General features: G+C 38.8%; 1 protein-coding gene across 1 annotated transcript in view; it reads left to right on the forward strand.

Moving 5' to 3' along the window:
- Positions 1-12,017, forward strand: part of WDR26 (WD repeat domain 26) — a 31,524-nt gene extending 19,507 nt beyond the window's left edge. The window contains exons 9-14 of the mRNA XM_085054699.1: positions 778-897; positions 1,659-1,804; positions 2,283-2,361; positions 2,932-3,061; positions 5,729-5,914; positions 7,302-12,017. Coding sequence (XP_084910825.1) covers positions 778-897; positions 1,659-1,804; positions 2,283-2,361; positions 2,932-3,061; positions 5,729-5,914; positions 7,302-7,327 — 687 coding nt within the window. The 3' untranslated portion in view covers positions 7,328-12,017. The remainder of the gene's footprint in view (positions 1-777; positions 898-1,658; positions 1,805-2,282; positions 2,362-2,931; positions 3,062-5,728; positions 5,915-7,301) is intronic.
- Positions 12,018-14,997: the final 2,980 nt, after the last annotated feature.

The raw sequence follows: 14,997 nt of genomic DNA on the forward strand, positions 1-14,997 counted from the left end.
AGGCACTAGGGCATTTTGCCATTTCCTTCATGAATTTGGAAATCACTTTCTGCTGTTGAATTTTATGGGCACTTGAGTTGATATAAAAGCTTCCCTTGCCTCAGCTGGGAGCTGTATAGACTTCCTTGTGCTGCCTTGGACTCTGAACTAATTTAGTTTCCCAAAACAAAAACGTTCCCTTTCTTCACCCTTGGAACACTTTTCTTCAGTTTAATTGACTAAATTGGCTCAGTGAAGAGCACTACTGACAATGCCACTCATTGGTGTTCTGTCTTGTGAAACGGTGGCATTTTATGCTAGGGATGAAAGCTAAATTTTGGCATGGAAGGCTTCAGCTCAAGAAAGAAAACATTTTAAACACTTTGATATTCCTAACTTCTTACTAAAATGTATTTTGTCACCTCTTCTAATATCTTCCTGCCTCTTTCAGTGTTTTATTTTTTTTCATTTGGTAGTGCATGTCACTCTCTTGGCTTGATCTTGAATTTCTTTTCATTCCACTCTTTAGTTATAATCTTTTAGTTGTCTGACACACCAGCTATTCCATCTCTCTTGCTTTGAGAGACAAAAGGAATTGTCCCAAATCAAGTCCAGATTCACTGAAGATGCTAAAGTAGGTTCTGCCTTTTTATGGCATTATTCATAAATTTGTGTTCCCTTTTAATAAACGTGTTGAAAAATATGCACTTTCAAACGCTACAAATCTGATAAAATTACCAGTGCCTTTTTGGGAAAGGGTTCTGGTATAAGGCCTTGCTGTCTTTGTTTATTTTGCAGACTGGGGAGCTGAGGACAAAGATGAGCCAGTCTCATGAAGACAGTTTAACAAGCGTGGCCTGGAATCCTGATGGGAAGCGTTTTGTAACGGGAGGGCAGCGTGGACAGTTCTATCAGTGTGTAAGTTCTCTGCATCTGTCCCTTGGAAAGCAAAGCAAGAGATTAAAGTTTGGGCAAATCTGATGTTTTTTCAGCTTTTTCATGTGTGTGTACACTAAAGCTTTTGATCCTTTGTAATTCAAAGAAGTAATACATTAGTGGAAGTATTTCAGCGGCACTTGTGTATGGAGCAGTTTGAAGGGTTTGAGCACGTTTGGTCTGCCTCAAGGAGGATTTGTGGTCAGGAATTTTTTTTCATAGCTGCTTCAGGAAAAAAAACCCCACTAATAAAAAGCAGTGCCTCTATCTACAAATGTTTTTATTCCACAGAATTTTGACTATTTCTTTCTTAGTTTTCGCATGCTGTCTTTGCTTAGTGAAAACAGAAATTTGAAACCCTCATTGCTTGACTAGCACTGCTTTGGGTTGGTGGTCCACGGTCTCACCATGTTATGATTATCTTTTCATCTGAATTGGTGCTCAGAATAACAGTGCAGTGTGCAGACCTCACTGTGAAGGTCAGCTCAGTGGTGGGGTGTAGATGGCACATGTCATGCACAAGAAAGTAAGTGACAGAAGAGATTCTCTGCCCTCCAGGGCAGATTCCTGCAAAAGCCCTTGGTTAAGACAACCAAATCCTAATTCATTAAGTTCTCCCTTGTAAAGAGTAAGATTGCTTTCTGTAGCAATTGTCTGAATAGAAGGTATTTATGTCTCAACTTCTCAGAAATCTGAGACTGATGGTTCAATTTTTGTTGTCTGTTGTTTTTTCTCCTGCTCAGGATTTAGATGGTAATCTCCTTGACTCCTGGGAAGGGGTGAGAGTACAATGCCTTTGGTGCTTGAGTGATGGGAAAACTGTTCTAGCGTCGGACACACACCAGCGAATTCGGGGTTATAACTTTGAGGATCTCACAGACAGGAACATGTAACTATCTCTTCTTTTGGTTCTGAATTCCCACTTCTTAGTGTCAGAAGAAGATTGAGGAAGGGTTGTGCAGCACAGGATGGGAAATTAGTTATTAAGTGCTCTCAATATTAAAAGAAGATAAGAATGACATGGGACAAGAATTAGTGAGCAAGTAACTGGAGTAGGATTCTGCTGGATGTTTTGACATTTCTGTTGTCACAAGTATTTGTAGTCCTCTGAATTCCTGGCATATTTTAGTAGATTCTGCCTTGAATTTAGGAATTGGAGTTGAGGTCTGAAGTCCCTTTTGGTCTTGGTGTTTTGCCTAAGTATAATCAAGTATTCCAGACCTGGCTTGTACTGCTGTTTAGGGTCATACCTAATTTCAGATTTGGAACTGCTTTCCCCTGATAATATTGCAGAGACAGGACGTGCCTTTTGTCTTCGTATTGCATCATTGTCTGGTTATCTTGACACTCATGTCTTATCATTTCAGAGTACAAGAAGATCACCCTATTATGTCGTTTACTATTTCAAAAAATGGCCGTTTAGCTTTGTTAAATGTAGCAACTCAGGTGAGTTTGGGATGTTGAAATGGAAATCTGCTTGCAACTGCTACCTGTTTTTAAATATTTTGATGTGAGTTGGAACATTTGATATTAACTAGTTGTGTGTTGTGTAATACGAAGGGCTTAATATTCATAAATACAGCATGGCGTTCTCTAACAAGAAGGCAGTCTTACTCTTGAGACTGCTTTTTTGGGGGTTGACTGATTCATAGTCAAGAGTTTAATGTTGTGAAATATGAGTTATTAAGTGTTATTATCTGGCTGTTGCACTGAGAAGCCAGGCGCAGCAAGAACTGTGGCAGGTTGACAAGTCTGGGGGCATGAGAATTAGGTTTTATTTATCTAGTTCTGCATTTGGAACCTTGGGTAAGAATAAGAGCTTTCAGAGTGGAAGGGACCAAAGGCTGAAAGTTTAGTTTAGTAATTTGATACATGTTTACTCTTTTCATGTAGTGACAGTACAGAAGTTGGCTCTGGAGTAGTGTACGATCATGTTCCTTGGTTTTTTTCATAGTTCAGAGTGCCATTAATAATGTTTAATGATAAAATAACATTCTCTGTATTTCTTATTTTCAGGGAGTTCACTTATGGGACTTACAAGACAGAGTTTTAGTGAGAAAGTATCAAGGTGTTACACAAGGATTTTACACAATTCACTCGTGTTTTGGAGGTCATAATGAAGATTTCATTGCGAGTGGCAGTGAAGGTAACACCATTCTCCTTTGTGCAGAAAACTGGAACACTGTATCCTTCCTATACCTTCATTTTATAGATGACAGTTGCTAACAACGACATAAAAGCAAGCAGACTGGTTCATGAAATAAATTTGAGGTATGCTGAGATTGTGGCATACTTCAAGAAGTAATTGTGGGCTGGCAGAAAGAACCTTCTGAGGATGGCAGAGGTAGAAAGCATTAATGACTCTTCTATGTTCCTACTCTAAAGCAAAAGCATCTGCACAGTTTTAATTAGAAGTGGGTGGGGTGTTCTTGAGGATTTTTCTTTTTGTGGTATGGTATTTAGACTTCTGGTTTGAACAAAAAATACTTCTGGGGAATAACAGCTTCATTTGCCTGTTGAAGATACAGGTGTGGTGAGGTTATTTTAATTTCAGTAGAATCATTTTAATTACAGACAGTAGTCTCAAATTAAGCAGTTGTTGACGTAGTCTGGTAGGGTTTCTTGGTGATTAAAGGCTTTGTGAGGTATGTTTTTATTCAGCTGTCTGTGGCAAGAGTAGAAATTTGTTAAAAGCTTATGTGTTGAATTGGTTCAGTTCTGTCACTGGTGTAGTGCCATCACCTGCCATGGAGGTCACTTAAAATTCAAGCTTATGCAGTGCTAGGAATTACACTTGTAATATGTAAACAAATCACTGTGAGTACTGCATAACTCACAGTTCTTAGGAAACAAGATTGGCCAGGGCATTTCCTACTGTCATGTTTTTGGAAAATACTAAATATATCTAAAATAAAACCAAGTTTCACCCTCTGACTGTATCCAGTGGAATATGAGTGAAGGACAGCACCTCCAGTTCTCCATTCCAGTGTGAACCTCTTTTCATGCTTAGACAAGCTTCTTGGTTTGAGATGTGAGTGCCTGAAAGTTCAGGATTTGTATAGCCATAACTATATGCATGTGGAGGTGTAGATACTGTACTGCCCCAGTCCATTTTCCCCCCAGTTTATTTACTTTTTATTGTCTTAATTGTTCAAAAACCACTGTAGTTGAAACTGATGGTAAGGAACTCATGGTTTCTTAGATTTGAACAGTCTGAAGCTGCTGCCTCTGCAAATGTGGTGACTCAGAAAGTCTGTTTTAAAAAACAAGCAGACAAACAAAAGTAACAGATCACATTGTCAAGGGTTTTTTTAAAAAAGTAATTAATCACATTGTCATAACCTCTCAAAACATGTTGGCAGCTTGGTAGTGGTTTTCCTGACTATTGCATCAATAGGAAGAAAATGGAGGTCTCTGTCTCAGAGGGGAATTGACTGCTGCCTTGTTGTAGCTACCTTGTTTTTTCCAAAAAACAAGCATTCTGACAAGCACCAAAGTACTGCTTTGTGTTTAGGCTTTGATTCTCTGAGAGAGCAGTGTATGAATTGTGTTGTTTGGTGAATGGCATGGACATGTAGTCTCTTGAAATCCTAAGTGGAGTGTAAGCACAGCCAGAACATTTGCATCAACACAAGCACATGTGAATGTGGTACCCTCCAATGAGCTGGTTCAGCAGAAGACAAGGGAGTTACCACACGGTTCCCATGAGGCTTTTCCTAGCAGGGAGGTCAGAGAGCAAGTTTGTTTTAAGATGGGCTGGGAGGAGGCATAGAGGAAGATTGGTTTGTTCGCTGAGCCTCCAAAGTGACATCTACGTCAAAGTCTTTCAAATAGATCAAAATACTTTCATTTGATGTGCTAGACCCCAATACTAGGCTTTGGTGTAATACTAGTAATAAATACTTGTTCAGTTTGTGTAGGTCTGTTGGAATATTCCACAGACATTCCTAGAGACATAAACCTACAGACTTGGTACAGGCTGCTGGTCTGCAGCTGGGGCACCACCCCAGCCCCCCCAGTTTATTCTTAGATATGGTTGATTACAAAGAATAACTCCTCTCTGGACATTGCCACAGAGTTTCTAACCAGTTCACTATTCTATTTCTAGCATGTTGCTAGAAGTAATTAAAAGCTTCCCATCACAAAATACGATCTGTAGGATTTTCAACTACTTTTAATATGTACAAGTTGATTTCTTTAAACACCACACACTAATTAGTTGTCAAAGATAGTAATAGCTCACAATTTGAGCCATTAAGCTTTGCCGTCCCTCGTTTGCTCTGTTTGCACTTTCACTTCAGTGTTACAGGTCTTTAGTTTTAAGATATGTTAGCATTAAGATGTTCTTCATGAACCATAGAGCTGTGATCTTACCTGGTACTTGTCAACAGGAGGTGGTTATAATTATTCTTAATACTTTGTAGACTTTTTAATGCATTTAATAATCTGCAAATACAATTATTTGAGGGGAAAAAAATCCGCAAGTCTTGCTTTTGAATATGATTACAGCTCCATACCTGTAATTAAAGAGTAGGTAGGTTTCTCTCTTCAGCCATGTATTACCTTATTTACTTAGTAGTCAAATGTGTTTCTTCAAACACCAAGTGTAGTAGATTTGCAGGTGTTGAAAAAGAATGTGTCTCTTAATGGAAAAGTGTTGTTCTCTTTTAAAAGAAAAATTGTGTTAGTGCTGTTGCACACTTGAGACTTGGTCTTGACATGGGTTTTACAACGTTAATGAGAGCTGCTGGATGCACAGCTGGGTGTGTGCAGAGCAGTGCTGCTGACGTTGCTGGGGGTGTGTTTTGCTCAGATCACAAGGTGTACATCTGGCACAAGCGCAGCGAGCTGCCCATCGCGGAGCTGACGGGGCACACGCGCACGGTGAACTGCGTGAGCTGGAACCCGCAGATCCCCGCCATGATGGCCAGCGCCTCCGACGACGGCACCGTTAGGATATGGGGACCAGCGCCTTTCGTAGACAACCAGGATATTGAAGGTAAAAAAATAGTGCCACTGCTTTGTTTGGGGCTTTTTAGTGTATGACTGTTGGTTTATAGCTCAGTTACTCATTTTGTGGAATGAAAAAGACACAACCGGTATTTCCGAAATTACTCTGACATGGCCCTGTAGAAAACTGTGGTGTCACTAAGACCTTAGGATTATATTAATATTAACTTCCTTATGCAGACTCCTTAAAAATCCTGCCTCCAATGCTTGAGGTTTAGTAACATACAGTGTTATTAAAATTTAAATAGTGCGTTGTAACCACACTGCAAATGGAGTAATGGTATTGTAATGCTTACAAAAGCAATCTCCAAAGTCCAGAGAGTGTTTTCCGCAGGAAAATCTATACAAAATTGAATCTTTACTAACCATCAGCAACCACATGTGTCCAGGGTAGACAGACAATGCTCATTTTTTTGCTTCACACAGTATTCCTGGCCCTTCCTTCTTGCCTCCCCCAGGATTGTTAACGAGATGACTGCTGGGGATTTGATGTGCAATTTATATGCTTTTGCCATTAAGTATTCAACCTTACAGTAAGATTTTACAGGAGACATTAAAATTATATAGAGTATATCCTATTGCCACAGGGCCTTGTGGATGTGACTTCAAGGGGAACCTGGGCAAAGTAATCAAAGAGAAAACCATTAAGTTCTGTTAGATAAGTGAACACCTCTAGTTCAGAATGTCCCTTAGGTAAAAATGGGTGAAAGATGGAAGAATATTAGGAGGAAGAATTACCTTCTCTCCCTGCTCCTTTGCTTTCTGACACATGTGCTTCTAGTCTTGGACTAGGTGGACCAGCCTAGCTAATCTGTTTGTAACACCTGGAATGTGCCATAAGGAGTCAGAGCCTGTCCTCCATTTGGTTTTACTCATGGCTTTGTTGTTTGGTTTTCTCCAGTGAGCTGCTTGCTCACTCTTTTTAGTTCCTCCAGAAAATGAACTAGTAAGTGCCATACAAACCAAACCAACAGCAAATGGATTTCTCACAGCACTGCTTTCGCAAGAGGTGTAGGTGCATGGAATAATACCTAACCACTTAGGAATCCTAAATGGGTGACAAGACAGCTCTGTAATTAGCACACTCCCCTAGAACTTGTATGTAAATGTGTGTTACTTCTTTTTGGACTAGATGCTTTTTGAGTACCCACACCTAACATGCTAAATTACTTTCTAGATTACTTATTTTCAATAAAATTATTCATATCAATTTTTAGCATGAAATTTAGCTACATTATAAGATCCATTAACTAGTGCATGTTCAGTTAAAATTTTTGTAAATACATTGTATGAATTACCTTATGATAGAAATATGAACTGTTGCTAAGATCTTCAAGCTGTGATTTCTTTCTTTCTATGTTTTTGTTTTTGCTCAGAGGAATGCAGTAGCATGGATAGTTGATGGCGAATTTGGAGCAGACGACTTCAGTTTAACTTAATTAGTCGTATTTTAAATGGCTTGGGATTTGGTGCAAACAAACATGATTGATAGCTGGACAGACATGCTCGTCATGAAAAAGAACCATTTCTGAAGCCCGGTTGGGGCCAAACATTTACCACCTTTGCTTCATAGTAACCAGTCGAGATGAAGCACGTCCTTAGAACTTTGTTGGACACCGTGTTGAAATTACCCCCCCATCGGTTGTGAAGAACTGTGCTACATTCAGGCTAACCATTGAACTCAGTATATATATTTTTCCCTCCTGCCTTTTTGTCTGGCAGGCTACTGTTCTTGTTGCTCTTCTGTGTAATGAAGTTTAAATGCTTGTTTGGAACACTTTATTTAACAGTTTAGAAGGCTTGATAGAAAGAGTGCTTTAGTCTGAAGAGTATACATTGGATAGGAAAGTATTTCCTTCTCTTGTTTCTCAAGTCTCTCTCCGCCTTACTTAGCTTGAGATCTTTGCAGCTTGGTTCATGGATTCTAGCCTTGCCCGTTGCGCAGTATATCTACCAATTGAGATGATAAACCAATGAACTATGTCAAAAGCACTCTCAGTATCACATTTGACAAAAAGTTTTGTACTTTTCACATAGCTCGTTGCCCTGCAAAGGGGTTAACAGCACAATTTTTTAAAAATAAATTATTTATAGGATTAAAATGACTTCATTTGTATACATTTGGAATTAAAACAATGCAAGAAGTGTCGTGAAACATGGTATCACTGATGCTTTTCTGGAGTGTCCTGAGACCCAATCAAAAGCAGTGGCTGGAAGGAGATCTATGTAGGCAGTAAAAGCTTGTTTCAGATGGAGGAATTCACTGTCCATCTTAACAGATAAACTGTATTAGTTAGGAAAAAAAGCATTCAGACTGCACCACCAGTCTAAGAGTTGAAACAAGAAGAGGTCTTTTTGGTTTTTTTAATTACATAAATATATGCAACAATGCTGGTGTAAAAGGTAGACTATACTTTGAGGGAAGAATGTGTTGAAAGAGTCCTTTCTTCACAAAGTCAACACTTTGTATAAGTAATTTACGTACAAATCATAATTAAACACTTGTATTATGATGGAAATTTTTTCTTTATTTGATAAACAGGAGTGAACAGATTTTATTGTTGAGAATATACTTTTGAGTTTACAGATTTAAATGCCTCTCCCAGACCTTGTTGCAAGCTGGTGCTGTGAACATCTTGGTGCATCTAGGAATGGTTCCCACTAGTGTCCCATGTTAAGAAAAAAACAAGGACATGTATAATTTAAATATTTATTCTTTTTGACACAAAGAGATGGCCTGGCATCTCTGTGCTTCTGCACTACACACAAATCCTTTATGGGATGGCAGTGGATTCCCTTTGGCCACCTCGGGTGGAAAGGTAGTGTTGGTACTGCTGTGAAGTAAAGAAGGAGCAGGGAAGGGCATGCCTCCAGGAGTCATGTGAGCAGAAGTGTGGACTTCATCCTTTCATGAGATAATAATCTAGTGTCTTTATTAGTCATGTGTGGAAGAAGGGTGGGGGAAAGTTTGCTGGAATTCCTGGGAAGAGAAGTGTAGCCACTTTGAATGGGAATGTGGTGTTTCCCAGAAAAACAAAGTGAAGGTTAGCAGGTTAGATATTTTTTCTTTTTTAGATTCCAGCCATCAGGTGGTGTGTTTGACTTGCCTTGTGTGCAAATTTAAGCATGAGTTAAGATTCTGATACTGTGGTTGAGACCAGCCCCGAATCTGACACATGAGTCTTCTAATACCTCCAAAACCAGGTAGGAACTTAATGTTCAGCCTTAAAACTAAGGTGAATGCTTTGATGGCAATTACTGTTTCACAGCACTGAGAATACATGTGTAAACTTAAGAATATAAATCAGTTCTTTATTCCTTTAATCAGTTCTGGAGGAAGCTCTTGATTTCTCTTCCTAGTTCAGACAGTGTAAGATTAGTCAGGTTTGTTCCTGTGGCATTCATGTTGCAGGAAAACAGACAAGTTTCTGTGGTTAAATTTGAGTAAGCTAAACCTTGGAGTTTAAAGAAAAATTCATTACCTAAGTTGTAAACAGAAAATTGTAAAAATGTTTTACATGTTCAAAACATTATATAATTCATGAGCAATGCCAGTATGTGAATTTTTGGAAGTTACTCTAGTATTGTATTGCTCTGGAACTTAAGTTTTCAAACCAAACATTGTTTAGGGAAAGTAAGGAGGATAATGGTTTTGATGTCTCTTAATGTCTCATACAATGGTCTGTCACTGTGTACTCTTGAAAATAAAGTGGGAACTTTAGGCAGGTGAAGAAGGCTGGATCAAATCTCAAGTGTAGATTTCAAGTCTCATATGCACTTCAGCAGGCATTTTGAATGTGGTGGCCATAAATAACCAGAGAGAGACTCCTGCCCTGGTACAGCTGTGGGGGGTGTATGGGCTGATGCCTGCTGTCCACTGCAGTGCAATTAGGAATTTAAACTAGGACCTCTGCCAAAACACTGCCCCTCTCTTCTGGACTCGGTTTGTCCCTCTAAAGCACCCTTGGGTTATTTAGAAGCTGAGTTAGGGAGAAGCACATGCTGATCTCTCCCCCTTAGTGTCCTGGTGCAGCCATGCCATGTAAAGGCAAGCTCCAAGCAGGTGGCACTGCTTCCAGAGTGTCTCAATAACAGCCTGTTTACATCTCATGGGCCATGAGCAGGCAGGACAGAAAGGTGAGATTAATCTTCATTTTGCCACACTGCTTGGTCCCACAGCAACTGCCATTGAAGATGTAGCAATGACTACCATCCCAACTTGGAGATGAAAGAACAACCTAAACTATATCCAACACATTGCAAATTCACACTATGTGGATTGAAAAGTACCAATACTTTTTGTGCACAGACTATAAAATGAGACTGGGGTGGGGTGGGGGGAAAAAACCCAAATAAGTTTGCTCATTTGCAACACGTTGATTTCCATGTGCTTAAAAATGTTCATAGGCTGGAGTGTAAGGCTGGAACAAGTACACACCCACAATAAATTACTGTATTTCTAGTCAGCAGGCCTATGGTTTTAGAGAGGAAAATACTGTAAGTGTGTACTCATTTTGTAACTTTCTCTGGTCACCTGTTGGCTTGAAATATTCACAGCAGCCCCAGGTCATTATCAAGGCAGATCTTAAAAAAAAGCTGAATTTTTTATTATCTGAATGTTCTTTAGCTGTTCAGGTAAGTAATTTTCAAGGCACAATGGAACACAAAAGGGAAAATGGTAGCTCTGTTCATGTTTTGGAGGGGAGGGAAGTGGGGGAAATGACACCTTTGTTTTTAAATTCCCTCTGTCTTTTCTAAAGTTCTCCAACTTTAAAGTTAACTTCTCTTTATGATTGGAGCAAAGATGCAAGCTAGAAATCTGCCCAGATCTTGCCAGTTACTTCTCAACTTGGCTTCAACCAGGTAATGTTTAATAAAACTCCGTCTGCTGTTGGGAGTTGGTGTCTAGTTGTGTACTTTTACACTGCTAAGTGATACTCCCACCCAAAAATCAGTTGCAAAGGCTTCCTTAGTAGGAAGCCAGGACTCGTACAATTAGCTGTAGCTCGAGGGGATATGTCATAGATCCAAATGGGGAGGGAGGTAGAGAAAAAATGGATGTAAAAAGCAGGATTTACTGACCAACAAACAAACTACTGTAATTCAAGGGGGAGGAGGAAAAATGCACTTTCAATAGTTTGTCCATATTTTTAGCTGCAAAATACACTTGTATCTAATTTCTTTTTGAGACGACTATTAAGAGGAACACCCATCCCATAAATGGCTAATCCTCCTTTTGCCCTCCTCCTGTCTTTTCCACATTGGCTTGAGTCCAGTTTCAGCTGCCATACTTGATTTTTGAAAACTGCTACTTTTAACAATGTCTAGAAAGCAAAATCATTAACTATGACACTTTTTTTAAACAGGGTGGACTTAATTGAAGTGTGCAGTGTTGAACTACTGCTGCAGTAGCTGCCTCTAGTTGAAATAAACTGTAGCCAAGTTTTCTGTCTATTCATCCAGATAATCTGGACTCAGTAAAACATCTGTGAGAATGTTCCTCCCATCTGGTATGAGTGTGTGTGTGCATGTGTTCCACAAACAGACAGAGAACCAAATGTTCTAGGTACTTGTCATGTTTTATTGCATACTTTAAGTCGTGTGTATGTGAAGTGTCCTTTGACCAGAAGGTTTTGGTTAATATCAGTATATTTTTATAAATTTGAAATTCATTGTGCCCCATCTTTTTTCATAAGCATTTTTCATTCTTAGGGTATATGTGCTAGATTTGAAACCTAACATTTTTAGGCACAGATGGAAAAAGTTATTGGCTCCTTGAAAACATATGGGACAAAACGGATCCTCAAAGCATGTATGTACTTACAAACCAAGCTGTAGAGATCAAGAAAAGAACTTTATTGTTGATCTCAAGATTTCTAAATTGTCAAGATTTATATGGAGTTGTGGTGGAACTAGTTAACACTTAGAGCTTTTGGTATGTAATGACTATTTGCTATGGACTGATATTAAATGTTTCAAAGGATTGCATTCTTAAACTTTCTGGATTTTTGTTACTCTCCTCGGATATTATTAAGTAGTTAAAAATTTCTTTGCTATATTACATTAAAAACATAAGAACTTTGGGTCTCGTATTTATTTTCACTTGTTTTACTAATTATTTACAGAACACCGTTTTAACTTTTTTATTTTATAAATGTGTAGTATTTTAAACATATCTTTAAAAATTGTTCAATTGGAACTACATTAACTTCTGATTTGTTTTTATTAGGATTTTTAAAAAAAAATACACTTTTTCCATGTTGGTGCACAGCACTTAACAGAAATGTTTGTATTCCCTTTCTTTCAATTCAATAAACAATAAATAACTGGAATGAATAGTTCTTAGTTTCCCTAACTTCACTTATATGACTGACTTGGATGTTAATTTCTTGATCATTAATTATAGGTTTCTTCCATAGTATTTCACTTCCTCGCTAGGAAAATTAATTAGTGGCAGCGTAGCTGCAGATGAGTCACTCAGTGCTGTGTTCAGGCTCTGCAGTCTCTGCTGTCTGGCTCTAATCTACCTCACCCTTGTGTTTGCACTGCACATTCAGCACTCGACCTGCCCGTGTCCCCTTTGCTTATCTCACTTGCTGAACATCTGCTCCCTTGAGGCCCCATGAAATCTATCATTCCTTAGTGCTGCAGCTTGCTCAAATACCAGGCACAGGTTGCTTTAGGTGATCTTTGATACTTCAGATTTTTTGATACTTACTATTACGAGCATGCTCCTGAAGTACCTGGATCTTCTTGCCTTTGTGTTCCCTCCAGCTGATGCCATGTAGTTGTTCCCTGTGCCTTAAAACAGAACCTCATCTTTGCCCTGCATTTTTATTCAGCTCTAGCTAATGTTGTGTTACATAAAAAGTTGTGCCTGAATTTCCACTCCCTGTAGCTTTTGCTGATGTGCATACAATCTTTTCATTTTTTTAACTTCTGTATTAATTAGAAGTCTTTCCCGCTCTAGTAGCATCTTTGTATTACCTTTGTTCTCTTCCTTACAGTTTAGGCAGTGTATGGATAATTACAGCTTAAATGCAGCTGCCAAGAGAAGGGATGTGCCTAACTCCTCTCTGTGTCCTACTTTGTGCCCCTTCCCTTGGCTGCTGGTATTTGCAGGAGGTTCTTGGGTTGCAGACCCACTACAGCCATAAATTATCCACATGGCAGATTGTCACTAAAAACCCATCCAGAAAGCTGTGTTTCATCTGCCATCCTGTGTCTGCCTTGAATGGGTCAGAAGAATGCAAGAGAAACAGGTATATGAATTCTACAGACCTGTGACATTTCAGCATTTAAGTCCTGTGGTTTTGGGTTTTGGTTTTTTCCTAATGTGGTTTTGCTTTTTTGGTTTTATTTTTTTAATCCTTCATATTACTTCAAAGAAATTCACAAGGTACCTGAGAATAGATGTGCATTTTTTCAATTAGCTAAAATCCAAACTCAGCCTGAGGTAGGGTCCTTTCTTACACCTTGTCCTGTGCTGCCTGGTCACCTCCCTGTGTGTCTTGCACATGCCAAGGCTGTCACCACATCCCAACAGGATGGCAGTGCCAGTTGTCTCCTCACTTTAACAGACCTCTAATGCTCTGAATGCTCATACACTGAGGCTCGTATACCTCTGTTTCTGCCAAAGTTAAGATGGTTAATATGGTTAAGATAACTGCATGGTGGTTCATTATATACAGCCCTAATGTTCCTACATCCAACATCCACCATACCCTATACATAAAGGCATAAATGGTCTTTTGGCACTTTTTGTACAAAATCCTAGAGAGCTTATGAGAAAAAAGAATTGGAATAAAGCTGTGACAATCCTGAACAGATAAAGGTCTGCTTTTATAGGCTTATTTCAGGGTGATTGTTAAGCTGCATGTAGAATTGTTCTTAGGGTTACTGGTCACACCACTGATTTATCATGTTCTCTAACAGAACTACTTTAGTAAAATAAAACCCCAGTAATTTACTAGAATGAGAATACAAGTATATTCTTTAACAAAACAAGCTAAATAACCAACAGTCAGTAACTAATGATTAATTAGGGGAAATACACAACTGTACATATTTTAACTAGCCCCCCAAATGCAGAACTCTTAACAGCTGTCAAATCTGTCTGGAAACTGATGTGTGACAATCACCTTGGCAAGCTGGCTAGCAAGTGGATTGGGGGTGAGGAAAAGAGCTCAATAACATCAGTTAAGTTGGAATCCCAGCAGGATTTTTATTCTCACTGATAAAGAGTTTTCTATCAATCATAGCTAATGGTTCCCCACAAAGTTACCCTTGGATGCCTCAGGTCCAAAGGGAAATAGTCTGGGGAATAGGAGGGAATCTGTGTTTGATCTCACACATTTCTAGTGAGAGTTAGATGAAATTTTTTAAAAATCAGTTTAAAGCTTCTAACTGTCTTGAATTCTATATAATAAACTTCAGTTTAATTACCCTGTTCTCCCCTGCTGGAGACCCAGAAAATAGGGAAGATTTTTTATTTTTACTACCATAAAAATTTCTGTGCTCTGTGGGTCTCCTGTGAATGAGATTAACTGTAGTATCTCCATTTCTAGGTGATGAACCACGTTTTTAGTAATTACAAATACATTTTTCCTGGTGCTGACACAGACTTCTGTGAAGATCTCTGTTGAGGCAGGCAATGACTCTGTACAGTAAGGAAGGCTTCAATGTTACCAGTGTAATTACTCAGCAGAAGTGTAGTCTGAAACCTGTTACTGAGGTTCTTAGAACTGTTATAAACAGCTATTGGATATAAATAAACAGAGAACTTATTTATCATGTCTTTTGAATAATCAAGCTGCTAGTTTAACTAATGGACGTCAAATGAAGTTAATGCTTATGTTTCTGAGTGTGAAACAAGGGTAGTGAAATGAATCTGTTGTCAGCAGTACAGCAAGGACCTGAGTTAGGCCTTTCTCCTAACACCCACAATATGCATAGTAGGGTTTTTTTCACATAGGCAATTAAATTATTTTATTTGAACATCCAATTTGCTACAAGTTACTAACTTTATACTCTTAAAATTTTGTTTGGTCTCCTTTCTCCAGACCTCTACCT

The sequence above is a fragment of the Lichenostomus cassidix genome, chromosome 3, assembly GCF_008360975.1.
Source record: "Lichenostomus cassidix isolate B80296 chromosome 3, HeHo_3.0, whole genome shotgun sequence".
Classification (NCBI taxonomy): domain Eukaryota; kingdom Metazoa; phylum Chordata; class Aves; order Passeriformes; family Meliphagidae; genus Lichenostomus; species Lichenostomus cassidix.